This window comes from Tachypleus tridentatus, chromosome 7 (genome assembly GCF_004210375.1).
Source record: "Tachypleus tridentatus isolate NWPU-2018 chromosome 7, ASM421037v1, whole genome shotgun sequence".
NCBI classification, from domain to species: domain Eukaryota; kingdom Metazoa; phylum Arthropoda; class Merostomata; order Xiphosura; family Limulidae; genus Tachypleus; species Tachypleus tridentatus.
This window is the reverse complement of record NC_134831.1, coordinates 60,674,549-60,692,532: the sequence shown is the minus strand read 5'-3', so window position 1 is coordinate 60,692,532 and position 17,984 is coordinate 60,674,549. Positions and strand designations below refer to the sequence as shown.

The 17,984-nt window shown below is 30.5% G+C and overlaps 1 protein-coding gene across 1 annotated transcript in view; it reads right to left on the bottom strand.

Annotated features, from left to right (window-relative positions):
* The window catches only part of LOC143255771 (exportin-2-like), a 71,778-nt gene extending 61,538 nt beyond the window's left edge, over window positions 1–10,240 (bottom strand). The window contains 3 exon segments of the mRNA XM_076511959.1: window positions 5,744–5,889; window positions 7,563–7,647; window positions 10,171–10,240. Coding sequence (XP_076368074.1) covers window positions 5,744–5,889; window positions 7,563–7,647; window positions 10,171–10,185 — 246 coding nt within the window. The 5' untranslated portion in view covers window positions 10,186–10,240.
* Between the last annotated feature and the right edge of the window lie 7,744 nt (window positions 10,241–17,984).

Genomic DNA, 17,984 nt, shown 5'->3' with positions numbered 1-17,984 from the left:
GGTTTTGAAGCATCCTTGTGCTACTAATCTAACAAAACATCTGGAAACACACCATAAAGCAGAAATTGAAAATCTAGTAAAAAATGTGAAGCTTCAATGATGAAAAGACCATTCCCACAAGATGAGAAGACTCAAGACCACAGTGACACCAAGCATATAAAAACCATTCTTGAGTTTTTTTGTCCAACAATAAATATTTCAATGAACATAAAAATGTTTAATTATGCTATCATTAAGTTTGTGACTCTAAATGGGATATCTTTACCTGCAATACAGGACAGTAGTTTATGTAAATTAATCCAATTAAAAAGATGCTTAACACAACAATGGATCAGAAGAAAACTGATTTTTTTGGTGAAAAAAAGCTTCAAAAATTGTAAAGCAAACAAGTGATGAGCTACAAAACAATGTTTTCACTGAAAATTGACATCACATCTTGTATGGATAAATCTGTGCTAGTCATTAATGCCCAAGTCATTAACAGAGACTCTCTTCAAATGATGACGTTAGCTCTTAAACTTCTATTCAGCTCACTTGGGTGAAAACATAAAATGAATAGTTGTGTTATCAAAATACAATTTAAATATAAATTATGTATATTCTATCACTACTGATAATGTTAGAAATATGGTTAAAGCTGTGGAATTGATTTCCGATGAGGGAAACGAGACTGATAATGATGAAAGTGATACAAGTGAACTTCATGATATTAAACTAGGCAGTGTTTTTCTGTTAAATGTGCTGCTCACATTTTGCAACTTGCAGTATGCTTTAAATGGAGGACTGTGTGCAACTGCTATATCTCAGGTGTGTAAATTGTCTAAAAAGCTGCAAACTCCAGCTATAATGAATGTTTTAAAGAAAGAGAAATATGTCTGTCATACACATGTTGACACAATGGTACTCAACATATGATCTCCCATTTAGTTGAACTCTGACTGTTTATTGAAATAATAGTAATGGACTTAAAACTCTCTTCAATATTGGGAGAAATTACAAGAAATTATGCACATATTAGATCCAGCTAAAAAAGCTACAGTACTGTTACAAGAAGAAAATTTAACTCTAGAAGACTTAATAAGGTGTTGGTTGTTTGCAAAAGTGAAATATCCATAATCAATTGTCTGCTGGCTCACAAAATCACAGAAGTAATGAATGCAAGGAAAGAACAATTTCTAATAAATGAAGTAATATTAGCATTGTTATATCTAGATTCTAGATTTTGTGTTATACTATCTGAAGTAAAACAGGAATGAGCCATAAGTCACATGATCAAACTTAATGGTAAATTATGTGCAATGAATACCTGAACCTCAAGCAACTTTAAAATCTGAAGAGCAGATGGCATCCAGTACATCAGAGGATAATTTGGAAAACATGCTTAAAGTGGCTGCACAAAGCAAGAAAAACTTGAAAGCTCAATAAAAAGGTTGTTGCTTTGGCTCTCAAGGACTATGTGAATACTGAAAGAATTTCAGCAGACAACAGTCTAGTTTCATGATGGAACTCAATGAAGAGAAAGCACAAAAACTGGCTACAGTTGTGTGTGAAGTTCCAATGACAAGTCAGTGTAGAAATGTTTTCTATTTTTAGAATAATCTTGTCTCCAAAGAAACAATTTGTTGTCTGAAAACATTGAGAATATCTTAGTTATTCATTCTAATTTCAACTTGTAAGCTTATGTTATATGACACTAGTAATTTTTATATAATAAAGGAATTGAATTGGAAATCTTTTTACTATTTTGTATTTCAAAACTTGACATGTTTGTAAAACTATACATTAAAACATATTAGAGTTTAAATAAAACAAGAAAATTAAATAAAAAGTATAAGAATGAGTGGTTTTTCATTAAATACATTGGTTTTATTAAGATTGGTCTTAAATGTGTATTTATGAAGACTGTAATTGAACAGAAGCAAAAAGAAAAGTGAATAGGAAGAGACAATATGGTGCTTTATTCTCCAAAATGAGAGAAGGAAAAAATATAAAGTTGTCAAAATGTGGCATTTATAAAGATTAAATATAAAAATACTCATACGTAGATGAAAAAGTTATCTTTCTTTCAAAACTAAATGTGAATGCAAATGTGTAAAAAAATGTCAAGTTCCCAAAAAAGTGCATAATGCCGCAGAAGAAATTAATAACCATTTTAAAGAAATTTGAAAAACTGTAATTGAAATTGAAATCAAAAAAGGAACAGATAAAATATACAAAAAACTTGAGTCAAAACTGAAATTACTATTTTTTTAAAAATTTCAAACCAAAATTAAAATTTTTCAGTTTCCCATCCCTGGTTTTAACCAGTAGCTGATTATTCCTAAGCTAACATAACAACATGAGTGTATGTTAAATGTTACTATGGTAAATTTCATGTCTTGGTTTTCACTAAACACCCTTACAGAGTGTCTAGATTTTATAGATTTATTTTCAAAGTTAATACCATTTAAATTAGCTGCAGGACTTATAACATAGACTTGTTACTGAATTTATTTTTTTCATTGTTAGAATTCTTGTGCAGAAATACTATTTTTGTATTGTTATATCCAAGATAAATGAAAATGCAAGTGATATGACTATATAAATAACAACTGTTTAAAAATATTTTGAAAACAAGCATTTCATTTTAATTGAAAAGTTCGAAATGTTCATTTCTGTTTTTATTTTCAAACCAATCAAATTATTAGAAATAACATATAAGCTTTGAAATAGCTGGGTTATAATGTAACCTTTATTATTTACAGAATATATTATCAATACTTTAACTCTGACTTACATTTCTTTAGGACTGTTTGATCAACAGTGATTAATCCAAAATATCACATTATAGTAAGTCTCTTTTTCAGATAAAAAGATAATGAAAATCTAGTTACAATGTTACACATATAACTTTTAAAAAGTTAAATGGTATTGTACCACCATTTTCAAAATGAAACATTAATGTACTTATTGAAGTTAAACACTGTTATTACTTGTTAATGTAATAACAAAATATAATCTAAATAGCTTGTCCAGTCCTGTTCTCATTCCTTCCTTAATGGTCTTTAAACTTTGTAAGATGGTTTTATAACTATTGAAAGTTCTATTTTACAAAATAAACTGATGGTATTCTAATTTTTATTTTGTTTGATGTTAAATGCACTACACTTTAAAAAATATCAGAAAATATTAGGTTTTTAATTTTGGCTAACTACTTATTTTGTTTGGTCAGCTTGTTTCTAGGTAAACACAAAGCTACCCAAAAGAGTATATATGTTCTTTCCATTATGGGTATTAAAACCCAGATTTTAGCATTGCAAGTTTGCAGAGATACTACTGTGCCACTTGATTAGTTATAAAGCACTTAAGGACCCAACACTGTTGTAAACACTTATAAACATGCAAAAAATACTGAATTTTCTAGAATAACAATTATGGAAATTAAGTATTAGAAAGAACTATGTTTTTTTAAAAATTCACAATAGTTTTACAGTTGTACACCATAAAACATTTATTTCATTCACCACAATGTTTCAATAGATTTCCCTAACATCATCAACTATCTCACTTAATGCGAGATAGACCTCCTGAAACACTGAATAAAATGCACAAAAGTTTTACTATGTACACAGTATTGTTGCATGGGGTAAATGAATCTTTTATTGTTACTGATTGTTAAATAACAGTTCAGTTGCTGGTATGATACATATTCATGTATAAAGTTTAAGCTTACAAAATTAAATTAGTTCTAAATGATTGAGCCTTAAGTTAAAAGAAAGGGTTTCCTCTGGGTTTTCATATTTTATCACAAATGTTTTAAAACACTTGTTTGAAAGACAATTTAATACGTTAGTTCTAACTTTTTTTCCACAGTTTTAACTCTCAAAAGATATTTATGATATATGGGCCAGTTTCTAACATTTACTTATTAAAATCCTCAAAGAAAAAAATTACATTTTCATTTCTGCACAACTGCAAAGCATTTTCACAGTAAACAAAACTCACTTGTCAACTGTGTTAAGAATATCTCTGCTAATGCCAAATAATAACTATATTTGCTACAAACCTATAACTTCTTGAGAATATATTATCCATTTTTTAAAATTTATTTTTCAATGTTTCTTCAAGTTTTTTTTTTTAACAGGCCTTGGCTGAAACATCATTATGGTGCTTTGAAAGCAATTATAAGAGAAGTTTAAATATGATGTATAAAAGAGAATCATAGTATCATGTAATATATATATATATATATATATATATGTCTTTTTTGTTATATTTACTACAAATGTTTCAGTTCTATTAGTTTAACTTGTTAAAATATTTACATGTAAATTTATATTTCTTTAAAAACTACAGAAAATTCAATAAGATAAGCTTATACAGTTTAGATACTGACTGAACAAGTTACAAAGAAAATTATATTACAAGTTCAATACATTAACAAATGCACAACTTTTTGGTAAAGGTTTTATCATTATCAGGTAAAAGTAAGTTTATTTAAACACAGGAATATATGTATGCAGATTACAGTATGAAACAAAGTCATTTAATGGAAAATTGAAGCTTAACAGTCACTGTTGATGCTCGATTATTTTACTTGAACATTCAGTAAAAGAAAAGTCAAATACAAGTACTGCTTAGTGAATATGGTAAGTGACTGCAAAATATACTGATGACCCATATCTTTATAAAACATTTTTATGTTTACCTTATTCAAAAACAAACGAAAGGCTAACAAGCTACTTTATTTTTAACTGTAGTCATGGTATATTCTGAATACAAATATCATTGTCTTATAATATTGGTATAGTAAGACATGTTTTCTTTGTTTAATTACCAATTTCTTTGATTTAAAGTAGATCAGTGTGTGATTACTGCATATCTTAAAAATAAGTAATGGCAACTATGTAGTGATGCTCACTCAACATCACCAATGGAGACTGGAAATATATTTAAATACTTCCTTCAGAAATTAAAACATATAACAAAGATTTGCCTGATATTACTTGTTTTGATGCTAAGCTTAGTGACATACATTAATAATACAGTACTTTACTAATTAAATTTTCAATGCAACTATAAAAAGTTGTCACATGCATACTTTATAACCATATGCAAAGGGTTAACTGTATTTTTAGCTTAATACAGGTTTCATTTTACGTCAAATATATAAAATATTTCCATGTACAACAGTTTAGAACTTATAAACAAACTATCATAGAATGCTGTAATGAAGATATCCAAGACACAAAATAAAGGATATTTTGAAAATTTCTGTAAAAAAACATTAACAAGCTAAAGAGAGGAAAATTAGTCTGATACTAAAATAGTTAAATACAAAAGCACAAACTGTTAAGCAATTAGGAAATTCCTCTGTTTAAGTTCAATCCAGACTCAAATTGGTTAAAAGCACCAATATTTTGAAAAACAAATGAAATAATTCATACAAAATAAAAGCACAAAACACCATTTACTCCTTATGTAATGTGTAATAAAATGTTCTTTACAAAACTGATTGCACCTTAATTTATTTATACATATACATATACAATAAGAAATGATTCTGAACAAAAAAACACACTAAATTTTGTGTAAAATATTTTCTATTATCACTGTAGAACCAATTTTGGTCTGATCATTTAAAGTATGAAGTTGGAGGTAGTACTATCATATTTACAAGCTATAAATTGGGAAAAAAAGCTCTCTCTAACTGTTGAGAATAGAAAGTTATCCAGTAATGGTAGCAAAGAAAAACTTGACTTACAACTTTCCAGTTTCTCTTTATGTAATTTTTAAAGGCAATGGCTGCAGCGACTCTAATTGTCATTTCAGCTTCAGCTTTGTCCACCAGGTGAAGCAACAAAATAGGATAATTTTGGTTTATTTCAACAGACTGAAGAAATTTTTCAGCTGAAATGTTAAAATCCAAAAATAAAATATTTTCAAAAATAATTCTATCAACAGCAACAAAAAAAATTATTTCAGAGAACTAATGAAATAACAAATTTCAGTTTTACACATGTGTTCAGTGTATTACACTGACTTTGTAGTCTCAAACTATTGCATGATCCATACTATAATCTTTAATATGGTGCAACCTTTATCATATTTGGCAAGCTTCAGCAAACCTTATAAATTTTTCATATAAAAAAACAAACACATTCTTTTAATATTTCTACTTGATTTGCTCATCAACATAGGAATTAAAAGTGCCGACTGATATTAAGATTAACAATACCTTTTTTCATATGAAAAAACCTTCTAGATAGATAAACTTTTTTTAATAAAACTTTATATTTTATCTATTATTTTCTGAACCATTGCTACATGGACTCAGTTGACTTGTCCAATTTGGCTGCATATTGTAACAGAAAACTACAGTTATTTATCCCAAGTAACTTAAGGTAAGAGCATACATCTGTTTCTACTTAAATTTACTGTTTTACTATCCTAGGAACCATCTCTAACTATCATGCCATACAAGTAGGAAATCACATGATGAACACATAGTTTAAGTTGGTGTACTGAATGATATAGCACACTAGTTATTATTATGAATATACCATTTGAATAATTATTATGTTTTTCATTATCTTATTTAATATAATTTAATAAGTTTCTAATATTTACTTTTTGACCTTGTTTCTGCTGCCAGTACCTCATGAACACATGCCTATTTCTTACAGTGATGACACTGGTACATTAAATTAGTTAAATAATGCACTTAAAAATACAGTATAATAATGTACATAAATCAAACAGTGTCCTATGGCTATTATAACTTCAGTGGCTTTCTAACTGTGATATAAGGGCCTTAAAATATTTCCCTAAGCTTCTCGATCAGAACATTAAGAGAAACTTTCAAACTGAAGACAAAATAGATAATACTCTGTAGATAAAACAATACCATCATTGGCCAGCTTACATCTTCATCTTCTTATTGGTTATAAATGATATATTACCTTACCTACTTCACAGAAGAGTGGTAAACTAGAGAAGATGCAAAATCTGGTGAACTGACACTAGGAAGAACTGAAGATTTTTGGAAATATTTCCAAATAAAATTGAGAATCTAAAAGTTATATAATATTAAGATTTGATTTACAAATTATGTTATGATGACAAGTGTAACCATATACATTAATAAAGTAGTTTAAACAAATCTTGAAAGTAATTCTGTAAAAGGTCATTACATGCACACTTTAACCTACCTGTAAAAGAGAGCATTAATATTACCAACACCTATTTAAATGTTTCAACAGATACAATAAGATCAAATGAAAACACCAATGAAAGCTTTACAGGAGTTGATGCAATAATAAGATCAATTTATAATATGTTATCAAGATTAATGATTTTGTAGTGCAAGTAAGTCCAACATTGCATATATACACTGGTGACAATAATGATATGAAATATGATGCAATTCCTAGTCTACTAAGCATTTAGGTACATGATACTGATTTCCATTTTATACAACTATGTTCCTCTAAGACCTATAAATGACAAAGATTACAATACTTTGCAAGAAAATAACCTAGCATCCAAACTTTCTTGTGAAGTATTCACTATATAGTACTTACCTGGCTTCCTTACATTGACATCTGAAGACAATGTCTGTTGAAGATACCCAGCTAGGGTAGTTAAGTTTCCCTCATTGATTTCCATCTTGAACAGAAGAAAAGAAAGAAAAACATATTTGCTGTAAGGTAATATACGAAATAAAGTTTATCACTCAAGATAAATGATTTTTTGAAGACAAATTATATCTTGACTTTTTTCACACTATAATTACAATACTTTTACAATTTAATTTAAAGTCACTTTAACCTTTTATAACTGAAATATAAGATATATAAATAAGTCGCATTTCCAATTTTGATATTCCCAGAAAACCCACACATCAGTGCAGTAGCATGCATTAAGTATATGTGAAATTAAGATTAAACACTCAAAGACAAAGCTGTTATAATTTAGAAATAATTCTTATTTCTCAAAAGGATGTACCAGTTACCAATGCATCACAGTAATTCTACTACAAAACAAAATATCGCTAACTGAGAAAACAACACCTTTTATGTAATACGGTGTTGTTGGAGGCTGGATTTAAACTTTAAAATAATGAATACTAGATATTTAAAAGCTCTATTAACATATTGTACAGTTACACCAATAATAAATGTCACCTGGGAAATGTTAAGCATAATAACATACAAGAGCTCTAAAATTAGTTATGTTTTTTAAACCAATCCTAAGTATAAGTGAAGTAATACCAGAATATTTTGAAAATAATTACTTTCAGATGGCCTCTGTGTTTCTAAGGTAACAACAGGATTCTTCTTTTAAAGAATATTTGTCCATTGTTATAAACAAAAAGAAATATAGATATATAAAATAATTAACTGAAATCTAGAATGAGCTCTAGGTATAGTTATAGCAATATGGAAAAACAAGAAACTATCAGTGATGTAAACATTACATGTTTAAGTTGGATCTGTAACCAAAACAAACACCACTCAATGATAAGATACTGAAACAAAGTTGTAAAAGTCTTCTAGGTGCAGTATACTGGCTATTGAGTTTATAACAAAAAACATTTCTCACTATTTTAAATTAATTCAGATGAGAAATTAGTATCAAAATATCTTCACATAAGACTCTCTATACCATACATATTTTGCACAAATGTTAAATTTATAACTATGGGGAGTATTCAACTCTGAATTTCAAATTGAGTTTTAAAAGTTATATTTGTGATAAACCTAATAATTGGTTGCATACAGTTATATATTTGAATTTCTATTATGAAAATGTACAACACATCAACCTGGCAAAGTTTGGATTAAAAGTTTGCATTCCATTGATATAAGGTATTTCTACCTGTACAACAAAATGACTTTGATCAATTGATTAGTTGGACAAATATTTGGCATAAATCTTAGTTGCAGTAAGTTCTAGAAAACACATTTGGATCAGTAGGCATTCAGTTAATTATATTGAAGCAATGCAGTTTTTAAATGTAGATTTCTTCTGTTTCACCTTAATGGTTCAAGTCAATGCACAGAAGGATAGTATAATGTTTGTTTTAAAACAACATTTTCTTAAAAGTAATGAGTAATATATGAATTAAAAGAATTTTTATGTGGGTAAACTTAATGTTTAAAAGACATTAAAAACACTGTCTTTTGGTTTCTGTTAACCACAGAAAGCAAATAAAACTTAACACTGCTCAAATACTGCCTGATGAACTCTTGAATGTGTAGAACTTTCTTTGAATTCTTGGATAACAAATAAACCTTTCAGCACAGCCTTACCTGTGAACTTATCAATGATTTTTGTTCTTCATGTATTCAGTAATTTAATTAGGTTTTATCTTTCCTACTATCCTTTTCTATTTAAGAAGATGCCAATCTTGAATAAAGAGCAAGTTATTTCTGAATTTTCTCAAATAGATACCATATTACTTTTTAACTTATTATTCCAATTCATTAATGTGTGTTGTTACCTCAGAAATGACTTTCTATTAATTAGGAATGGAAACTTCATTTCTTTTTATTATAACATGTAATAAATCATCAAATCTAATCATGCAACAACTGTTCTTCCTTAAGCAGTACCACACTTTAACTCTTCAAACCATATCCTCATTAGCAATTTATAATTTATCTAAAACTGAACACTCTTTAGTTACCTCTTAAATGACCATTTGGTTCAGTAAACCTTTCTCCTTTACTACTTCAGTACTTGACTCATATATATATATATATATACAAGAAGTAACATTCAAAATAAGAGTAAAACCTAAAACTACACATAGAAATCAATTTTTCGCTAAAAGTACGAGAATCACCGTTTTGTTTTTGTTCAAGGTTCATTTTGTCAGGAACATTATTTACAATTTGACAACCTTGAGTAAAATCCAAAGCTCAACGTTATTATCATTAGTATTAATACAAAATTACAAAACACCGCTTCTAGCAGAATTTACTTCTCTCCGAATTATCTGCATCAATCATTAAGCCTAACCTGAGTTTTACTTTAAATTTCAAAATTCAGCTTTCACGACACATGTCTGAGTGACGCTCTAAGTTATTCAAGTTCAATGTTAATATTTATCAGCAACAATAGTTTTGTGCTAATAAATTGTTGGTAAATAAACAAGCTACAGATATGCTAAAATCAATACTTTACCATCGAAATAACCATAATTAAATTGAAAGCTCACCTAACCGGCAAATTTACTACCTATTCAAATATGTATCTCGCCACTGCGCACGTACTCTCGAAGGAAGGCTCAATCGACCAAACTTTTGGTTCGAAAAATTAAATTTAAAATAAAAAATAGTCGGTTTAACATTTAACATGAATTAATTTTAGGTACGCTAAAAAGGTTTTTATCTTTATTTTCCTTTTTCTTATTGTCATCTTTCGAAGCTCTACTCAAAAAAATAATTGAGTCTAACAACGCAAAATGCATATTTTTTCTTTATGTTCATTGGCCTTAAGATTTTGGCCAACAGTGTACATAAAAGAAGGGCGATAACACGTACATTTCAGACTAAAATATATAGATCTCACAAAAAAAACAGAATGAATGAGGATGCATATTTGTTTGACATCAGCGTTCTTTGTGAGTCCAAGAAACGAAAGCTCATATTATAACAACACTGAATTTATCCCAACACTGAATTTATCGAGCATGCTATTTACAATATTTTTGTAATATGGGTCCTTGTTGTTTCCTTAAAAATAGTTAATAACATCTTTAAAGGCAATCCACGTTTCGTTTTGGACTTTTCTCACTGTTCTTTCGAATTGTTTATCAAAAGTTAATTTCTTAATCTCACGCCAAACAAAAATCTCTTCTTTAAGTTTCACTTCTGATGAAGCTGAGAATTGCCTACACAGATACTTGAAACAGTCGCAAGCTTTGTCTAAGGCCTTTACAAACTATTTCATCAAGCCCAGTATTATGTGAAGTGGAGAAAACAGGACTTTCTTCGCGTCAAACAAACTTTCATGTTCAATGTTTTTTATCTAATATCAGGCTGACTCTATATGGCCATTGTTTCTTAATCTAGTGTTGATTTTGTGTTCTGCTGTTTGGCCTGAGAATAGGAAATTAACGTGGAAAAGTTCAAAATAAAGTAGTAAACCATGTTCTTTGGATTTTATCTTATTAAGAAAAAGTTTGAGATTTTCGCATATTTCCTTCAAGTGAACCGTATGAGCAAGAGGTAGAGATGCACAAATGTTACAATTGCGAAGGAGAACACCTTTTAGATTTATTTTGACAAAATCAATGAACAATCGCCACTCACACGGTTCATAGACTTCAACTCCTACCATTGGTTTTAATTCAGTAAAACTGTTGCAATAAACGAGGAAATCTTCTTCCAAAAAGTATGGTATATACTCTTCCTTACGATTTCTGTACCAGTAAAATGGTGTCCCTGGAGAAACTCCATTCTTAGCTCAAAGTGTGGACCCTAAACTATCTGAAGAATTACTTGGAAGGCCCAAATCTTTCACCAAGTTGTCTACTGAACCCTAACTTTTCATTTTATATTGCCTGGGTGAGACCCAACAAACTCTAAATCTTTAGTACTAGAACCTGAAATCTCTTAGAGACTTGATATTTGTAGAGATTTGTTTTTAGTAAATTGTGCTTAACTATTAGGCTTAATGAATGCAATACATTTTAAGGATACTCCATTTGATAAATGTTAAGTAACATTGATTTTTTTACAGTGGCTGCATTTGTGAAACGCGTCAAGTCTACGATTACTAATATGTCGGACACGTAAGAACTGAAGGATCTGTAGCGTCACTTATTTTACGTATATGACTTATACAACAACTGTAAATATATTATAGTAAAATCTGCATATCTAGCCAAGTACCCCTTCACTTTGTAACTCCTTCCTATATTACTGTATATGTCCGAATATTATTAAAAGTCAAGTCATACTTATCACATACTGGTTCTCCTTTTAATTTATACAGAAAAAACTTCAAAGGAACCATGAAATTGACTAAATTTGGCTTAGTGAATAGGAAACACAAAAGCCTATATTCATGACTCTCTTTTCGTTTTCACGTAGTTAATAATCCAATAGATCTGTGATAATGCTGTGAGGATTTTGTGAGAAACTATCTCTGTAGTTAGGTTTACCACATGACATGGACCATTCTTTATTTTACCGTTCTGTTTTATTATCAAGGTTTTTGGCCCGGCATGGCCAGGTGGGTTAAGACGTTTGACTCGTAATCTGAGGGTCGCGGGTTCGAGTCCCCGTCGCATGAAACATGCTCGCCCTTTCAGCCGTGGGGGTGATGTAAAGTGACGATCAATCCCACTATTCGTTGGTAAAAGAGTAGCCCAAAAGTTGGCGGTGGATGGTAATGACTAGCTGCCTTCCCTCTAGTCTTACACTGCTAAATTAGGGACGGCTAGTGCAGATAGACCTCAAGTGGCTTTGCGTGAAATTCTGAAAAACAAACAAAACAATTAAGGTTTTTCTGAAATATTTGTCTATTTATGGTCCTAGTGAAAAATGTGATATGACGACACTGGCCTGAGAGTTTTTCTTTGTTTGTAGTTGGGCAGAAAGCTACACTAAGGGATATTTGTGTATTGGAAGCTGGTTTCTAGCGTTGTAAATCAGCAGACATACCGTTGTGCCACGAGGGAGGGACTGAGTGTTTTTAGAATGTGTGATTTTGTTTTTGAATAAAGCTCAAAGCTGTACAATGACTATCTGTGCTCTGCCCACCACGAGTAACGGATCCAAATTTTTAGAGTTGTAAGTCCGCAGACATAGAAAAGATACGAAAAGAATTACTTAATATATCGTAAGTGCTAATTATATTGAATTTTTCAGAAAACTTGTCAAACCTATAAACTTTTAAATAAGCAATTATGTTTCGGCAAATCTTTAAAAAGTGGAACTTTCCGTTCTTCAGGGGAAGATTCAAAACAAATATATATATATATATATAACCATGAAAACCGTAAAACTCTCTACACTGATCGCCAACTTTGTATTAATGACTGTAAGCAGTTTCTAGATGGACAGATTATATACACACAAATCTTAAGTTTTCTTGAAACTCAAAGACAATAAGATATTTTGAAAAGTTACTCTAATGCTTGAAATTATCACAGTAGCATCACATCTGGGAAGAGATTAAGAGTTTGTTAAATATAGAGACTGGAGTTTAGGCGTAGCATGGCCAGATGGTCAAGGCACTCGACTGGTAATCTGAAGGTCGCTGGTGCGAATCGCCGTCACACTAAATATACTCGCCCTTTCAGCCGTGGGGGCGATATAACGTGACGGTGAATCCCACTATTCGTTGGTAAAAGAGTAGCTTAACAGTTGGCAATGGGTGGTGATGACTAGTCTTATACTGCTGAATAAGATACGGTTAGCGCAGTTAGTCCTCGTGTAGCTTTGCGCGAAATTCAAAACAACAAAACAAACAAACAGACAGGAGAAAAATTAAACTTTTAATATTAAATTGACATTACCAGATTGAGTGTAACATTTTCTTTCCATTACACCCTAGACGCACAGGAAGGATAAATAACTTTACCTCTGAAATTTGAGAGGAAGAAACACAACACTTTCCTTGAATACGAATCATTTTAAAACGAAATGCTACTAGTTTTTCATATGTTTTGAACCAACCAGTTATATTATTGAAGACACTCATTTGTAGGAAAACATATTTGCAACAAATTATAGTTCATTTAGTTTTCAGTTTGATGCAAAATTATACTTTTATCAAAATTTAGTAATATAGAGAAATTACAGAATTATCTTCCTGATGTAGGAATGCGACAGGTAAAGCATTATAATATTACATAACATTTTGTTTTCTTAGTGGAAAGATACACAATGATCTATCCACACCCTTTCAATGGTGGGGGATCAAATCCTGGATTTTTTTGTAAATATGTAAATGTTCAATCTGTGTAATAATAGCCAAGGATTGTTTTTTAGTATAAATGTTAAGTTGGGATTAATTATTACCCCGAAAAGTTTTATTAAATATCTATTTAAAGTATTTGGTCTTTAAATTCTTGACTGTTTCGCAATATACTGCCATACTTTATATTTAACAAATTAATGGAAAAAAGTTTCATATAAATGTTGCCATGTTGAACATTGGACAGATACGTTCAATTGTGTACAACGTCATCCCGTGGATGCAGACCATCGTTGGTGTATTGATTAGATGTATCGCTTTCTGACAGTCTTTTTCTGGTGGCTATGTATTCACATTCTCATGGTCACATTGATATATCGACTAATAATCGTGACGATGTGACGAAAAATCTATTCATTTTCAACAGGACACGAAACTTTTTAGGAACCCTGCATTCATTTTAAATTACCATATGTGTGAAATATAAAATATTCAAGAAGTGTACTAGAAGTTTGGAACATTTAATCGACGATAGTTAACACGATCGTTAAGAATTGTAATAAATTATATATGTTCTAACAAAGTTATAGTTGTTAAGAAAGTACTAAAACGTTCCGCATAAAATCTGAATGAGAATATCTTATTTGTAAAAATATAATAAAGTAGATTTCTAACGATAAGATATATCGTTGACATCATGATTTCTAAGATGGCAGAAGTTAACGTGTGTGAACCTATATCTTAAGCAGAGTGTATTTTCAGTTGAAAACAGTTATATATGCATCAATAAATCTGTGACGGATTGCATAACAGAAAAAACAAAGAAATATCATTATATACCTCGTGTGTGCATTCTATGTTATCAGTTTTTAACAAACCATAACTTTGTGTAATCTGTCTAGTTCTCGACAGCACACGCTGTCTTTTATCCTCGTCAACAGGATATCAGTCTGATCAACTGTATTAAATACTTTCTGTCCATGTGGTTTTGGAAGAAGCAAGGGCGTGTCTTTGTAACACGTAGGACCAGAAAAGTTATTTGTGAATATTGTGCATTAAATGTGGTTAAAAACGATATATGGCCTGGAATAGCCAGGTGGTTAGGGCGCTCCACACGTATTCTGAGGGGCCGCGGGTACGAATCCCCGTCATATCAAACATGCTCACTTTTCCAGTCGTTCGAGCGCTATAATGTACCATCCAATCCTACTATTTGTTGGTGAAAGAGTAACCCAAAAATTGGCGGTGAGTGGTGATGACTTTCCCTCTAGTTTTACACAGCTAAATTATTAACAACAGCTAGTGGAGCTAGCTCTTGTGTAGCTTTGCGTACGCTGAGTATTTATTAAGAGCTAGAAAGGGTAGATTTTATTGAAAGTAAATAAAAATATTACCTACTTTAAAATTTCTGCCTTTTTTCAGACTCTTGATAAACATACAGCGTACTATAATGAATTGAGATCATAAGGTAGTGATAAGATATTTGCAACACAAATGTTGAAATTATGATTATAAATATACTATTTTGTTCAGAGACTTCGCACTTGTTAATTTGATCTAAATGATTACTTTGGATAATTTCAATCTCTTTTTTAATCTTACTTGTGGATTATTTAATGTTACTCATTATGGTGTTCCACAAAGGACTGTATTGTATTTATATTATTACTTAGTGGCAAAAATTTAATTATTATAATGAGAAAGTAGTTTAGCATTAGCCAAGACTAACGTGTATTGTTAAGTGAGGTTTGGCTTACCGTTGGACCTTTGATCCAAGATGGATGATGAGCGTGATCAGGTCATATTTATTAGACTTCAAGACGACTGATGACCAGTCCTTAAGAATTCCAATAATGATCATGATAAACGAGTCTGATATAGTACACGTTCTTGCACAGGTGTGATGGTATCAGTGACATTTTCTGACGAATTATAAGTAATGTAGCTAGTAGCATTTTTATGATTATTTATTTGTGTAAGGGCATAAGGTAAGCAAACAGTTACCTGGGGAAACAGAAAAATTAACACTTTCATGTCACTGAGTGCCACAATGTAAATAATTTTTAAAATTTAAAATACTGACCAAATGTCAGACGGGGTATTACTGGGAGAAGAACTCTCCAATGGGGTTCTGCCTCCTCCCTTCACCATTCCGGTGGATAGGCCCCTAAGTGCACGTGATTTGTTCAAGCACTCTATATTATCAATATCTGCTGTTCAAGATGCGTCATTTAGTGGTGTATCAGGAGGGTTCATGCTAATGTCTGCGAAGTTAAGCATAGCTAGAAATAATCTAATTTTCTTGGTAATTTAATCTAAGTTACAGATATTTTTACTCTTGTAGACTCGTATTGTATAAGACTGGCACTCTGATGTAATTTCCATAGCATAACTTTGCCTGTAGAGAGCACAATCGTGGTACACGGAATGATTATTTTAGCAATGTTTTTATAGGTTCCAATCTGTTGAAAACATCAACAGGTTAAAATTTTGCCTAGAAATAAAACATGCCACACCAGTAGTATTTTAAACTTTGTCAAACATCTGAAGAAGAGGAGTTTGGAATATTCCTGGTCTTTTCCAGCTTCATTATTTTGCCAGTATGCATCTTTCAAACGATTATGATTCTTTTGAACATATCTACCATCTTGTCTGGCCTAGGAATTTATCATGGTCAGTAAGAAGTGTTTTAGTGAAGTTAATTGTTATTGTAGTTTAAGTTTGTACAAAGCTACACAAAGACTTATTAGTGCCTAGCCACATTCGATTTTGAACTGAGAAGCTAGGCATTGAGTCAACAGCATCCACAACCATTTCTTGGGCTACTATTGTCTGAAGAAGCAGTGGGATTTGACTGTTACACTTATAGCGCACTTATGGTCCATAACTGCAGAGTGTGTTTAACACGTTGTGAATCATAAACCTGGAATCAGAACCCGTACACGCTAGCTACTAGGCCACGAGCGGCATCTTAGGTCGTTTCAAATAAAATATAATGCATGTTCAGATTCCTGTAAGAAGTGGTTTTAAAGATATTGAACTTGGGATTTGTGTTTTTCATCAAAAGAGACGATTAACAACGAGTATTTTGTGCATTTATTTTTAAAATAATACAAGATAAACGAAACCTAATAACACTTAAATTCAAAAATGTTTTTATGTTAGGTTGCTGATATAATAGATTTTGTCCTAAAATCATTGAATCATGGTTATTCTGGTGCACCAGAAATCGAACAAAGCATACGTACCATTATGGAATTTTACACATGAAAATATATATATTAATTGATTAACTTAGTAATAACAAATATATCATTGCACATGTGTGTAAAAAAGGTGAATACATTTAATTAATTGCACTCATAACAGATATTTTAAACGTTAAATGACTTTCAATTTAAGCACAAAAATGATTGTTGTGACTCAACAAACAATTTTCCAAGGTTTTCACGAAGTATTTTTCAAGAAAGAGTGATCATTCAGATAAATGTTAATATAAGTTGATGACAAATGATTAAAAAAATTATTCAGACAGTTTAAGCTGAAAACCATATTAGGAATAATGGGGTATGGTATGTTTTAGTTTTATTATTGCATCATAGAAACTCAGACTTTACCGGCATGCAAAATCTGTATATAGAGGAAATAATTAGAAATAACCTAAGCATTTTTAATAACAGCTTGCATGTGATTTGATAAAAAATATTATTAACTGTAACTTAATCCCACACTTGTAATGATGTAAATAATTCGACACAATTTTCTCATTTCATTTAAACAACACATACACACATATATATAAACCATAAAATTACATTACAGATAGCCCATTGTGTAGCTTTGTGCTTAATTCAAAACAACAACAACTAATGCCTTAATTGCTATAACTAATAATAAAATTTAATTAGACAGTTTGTTTTTAGCGAAGAATCAAATCTTGGATTTTAGAATTCTAAGTCCGTAAATTTAATGCTGACCTATCTGGAACGATTATGGATAAATAAAATGTTTTTACGCAAGTGAGAAAATCAAACATCCAAATACATAAAAAAGAACAGCCATTTTCAAAT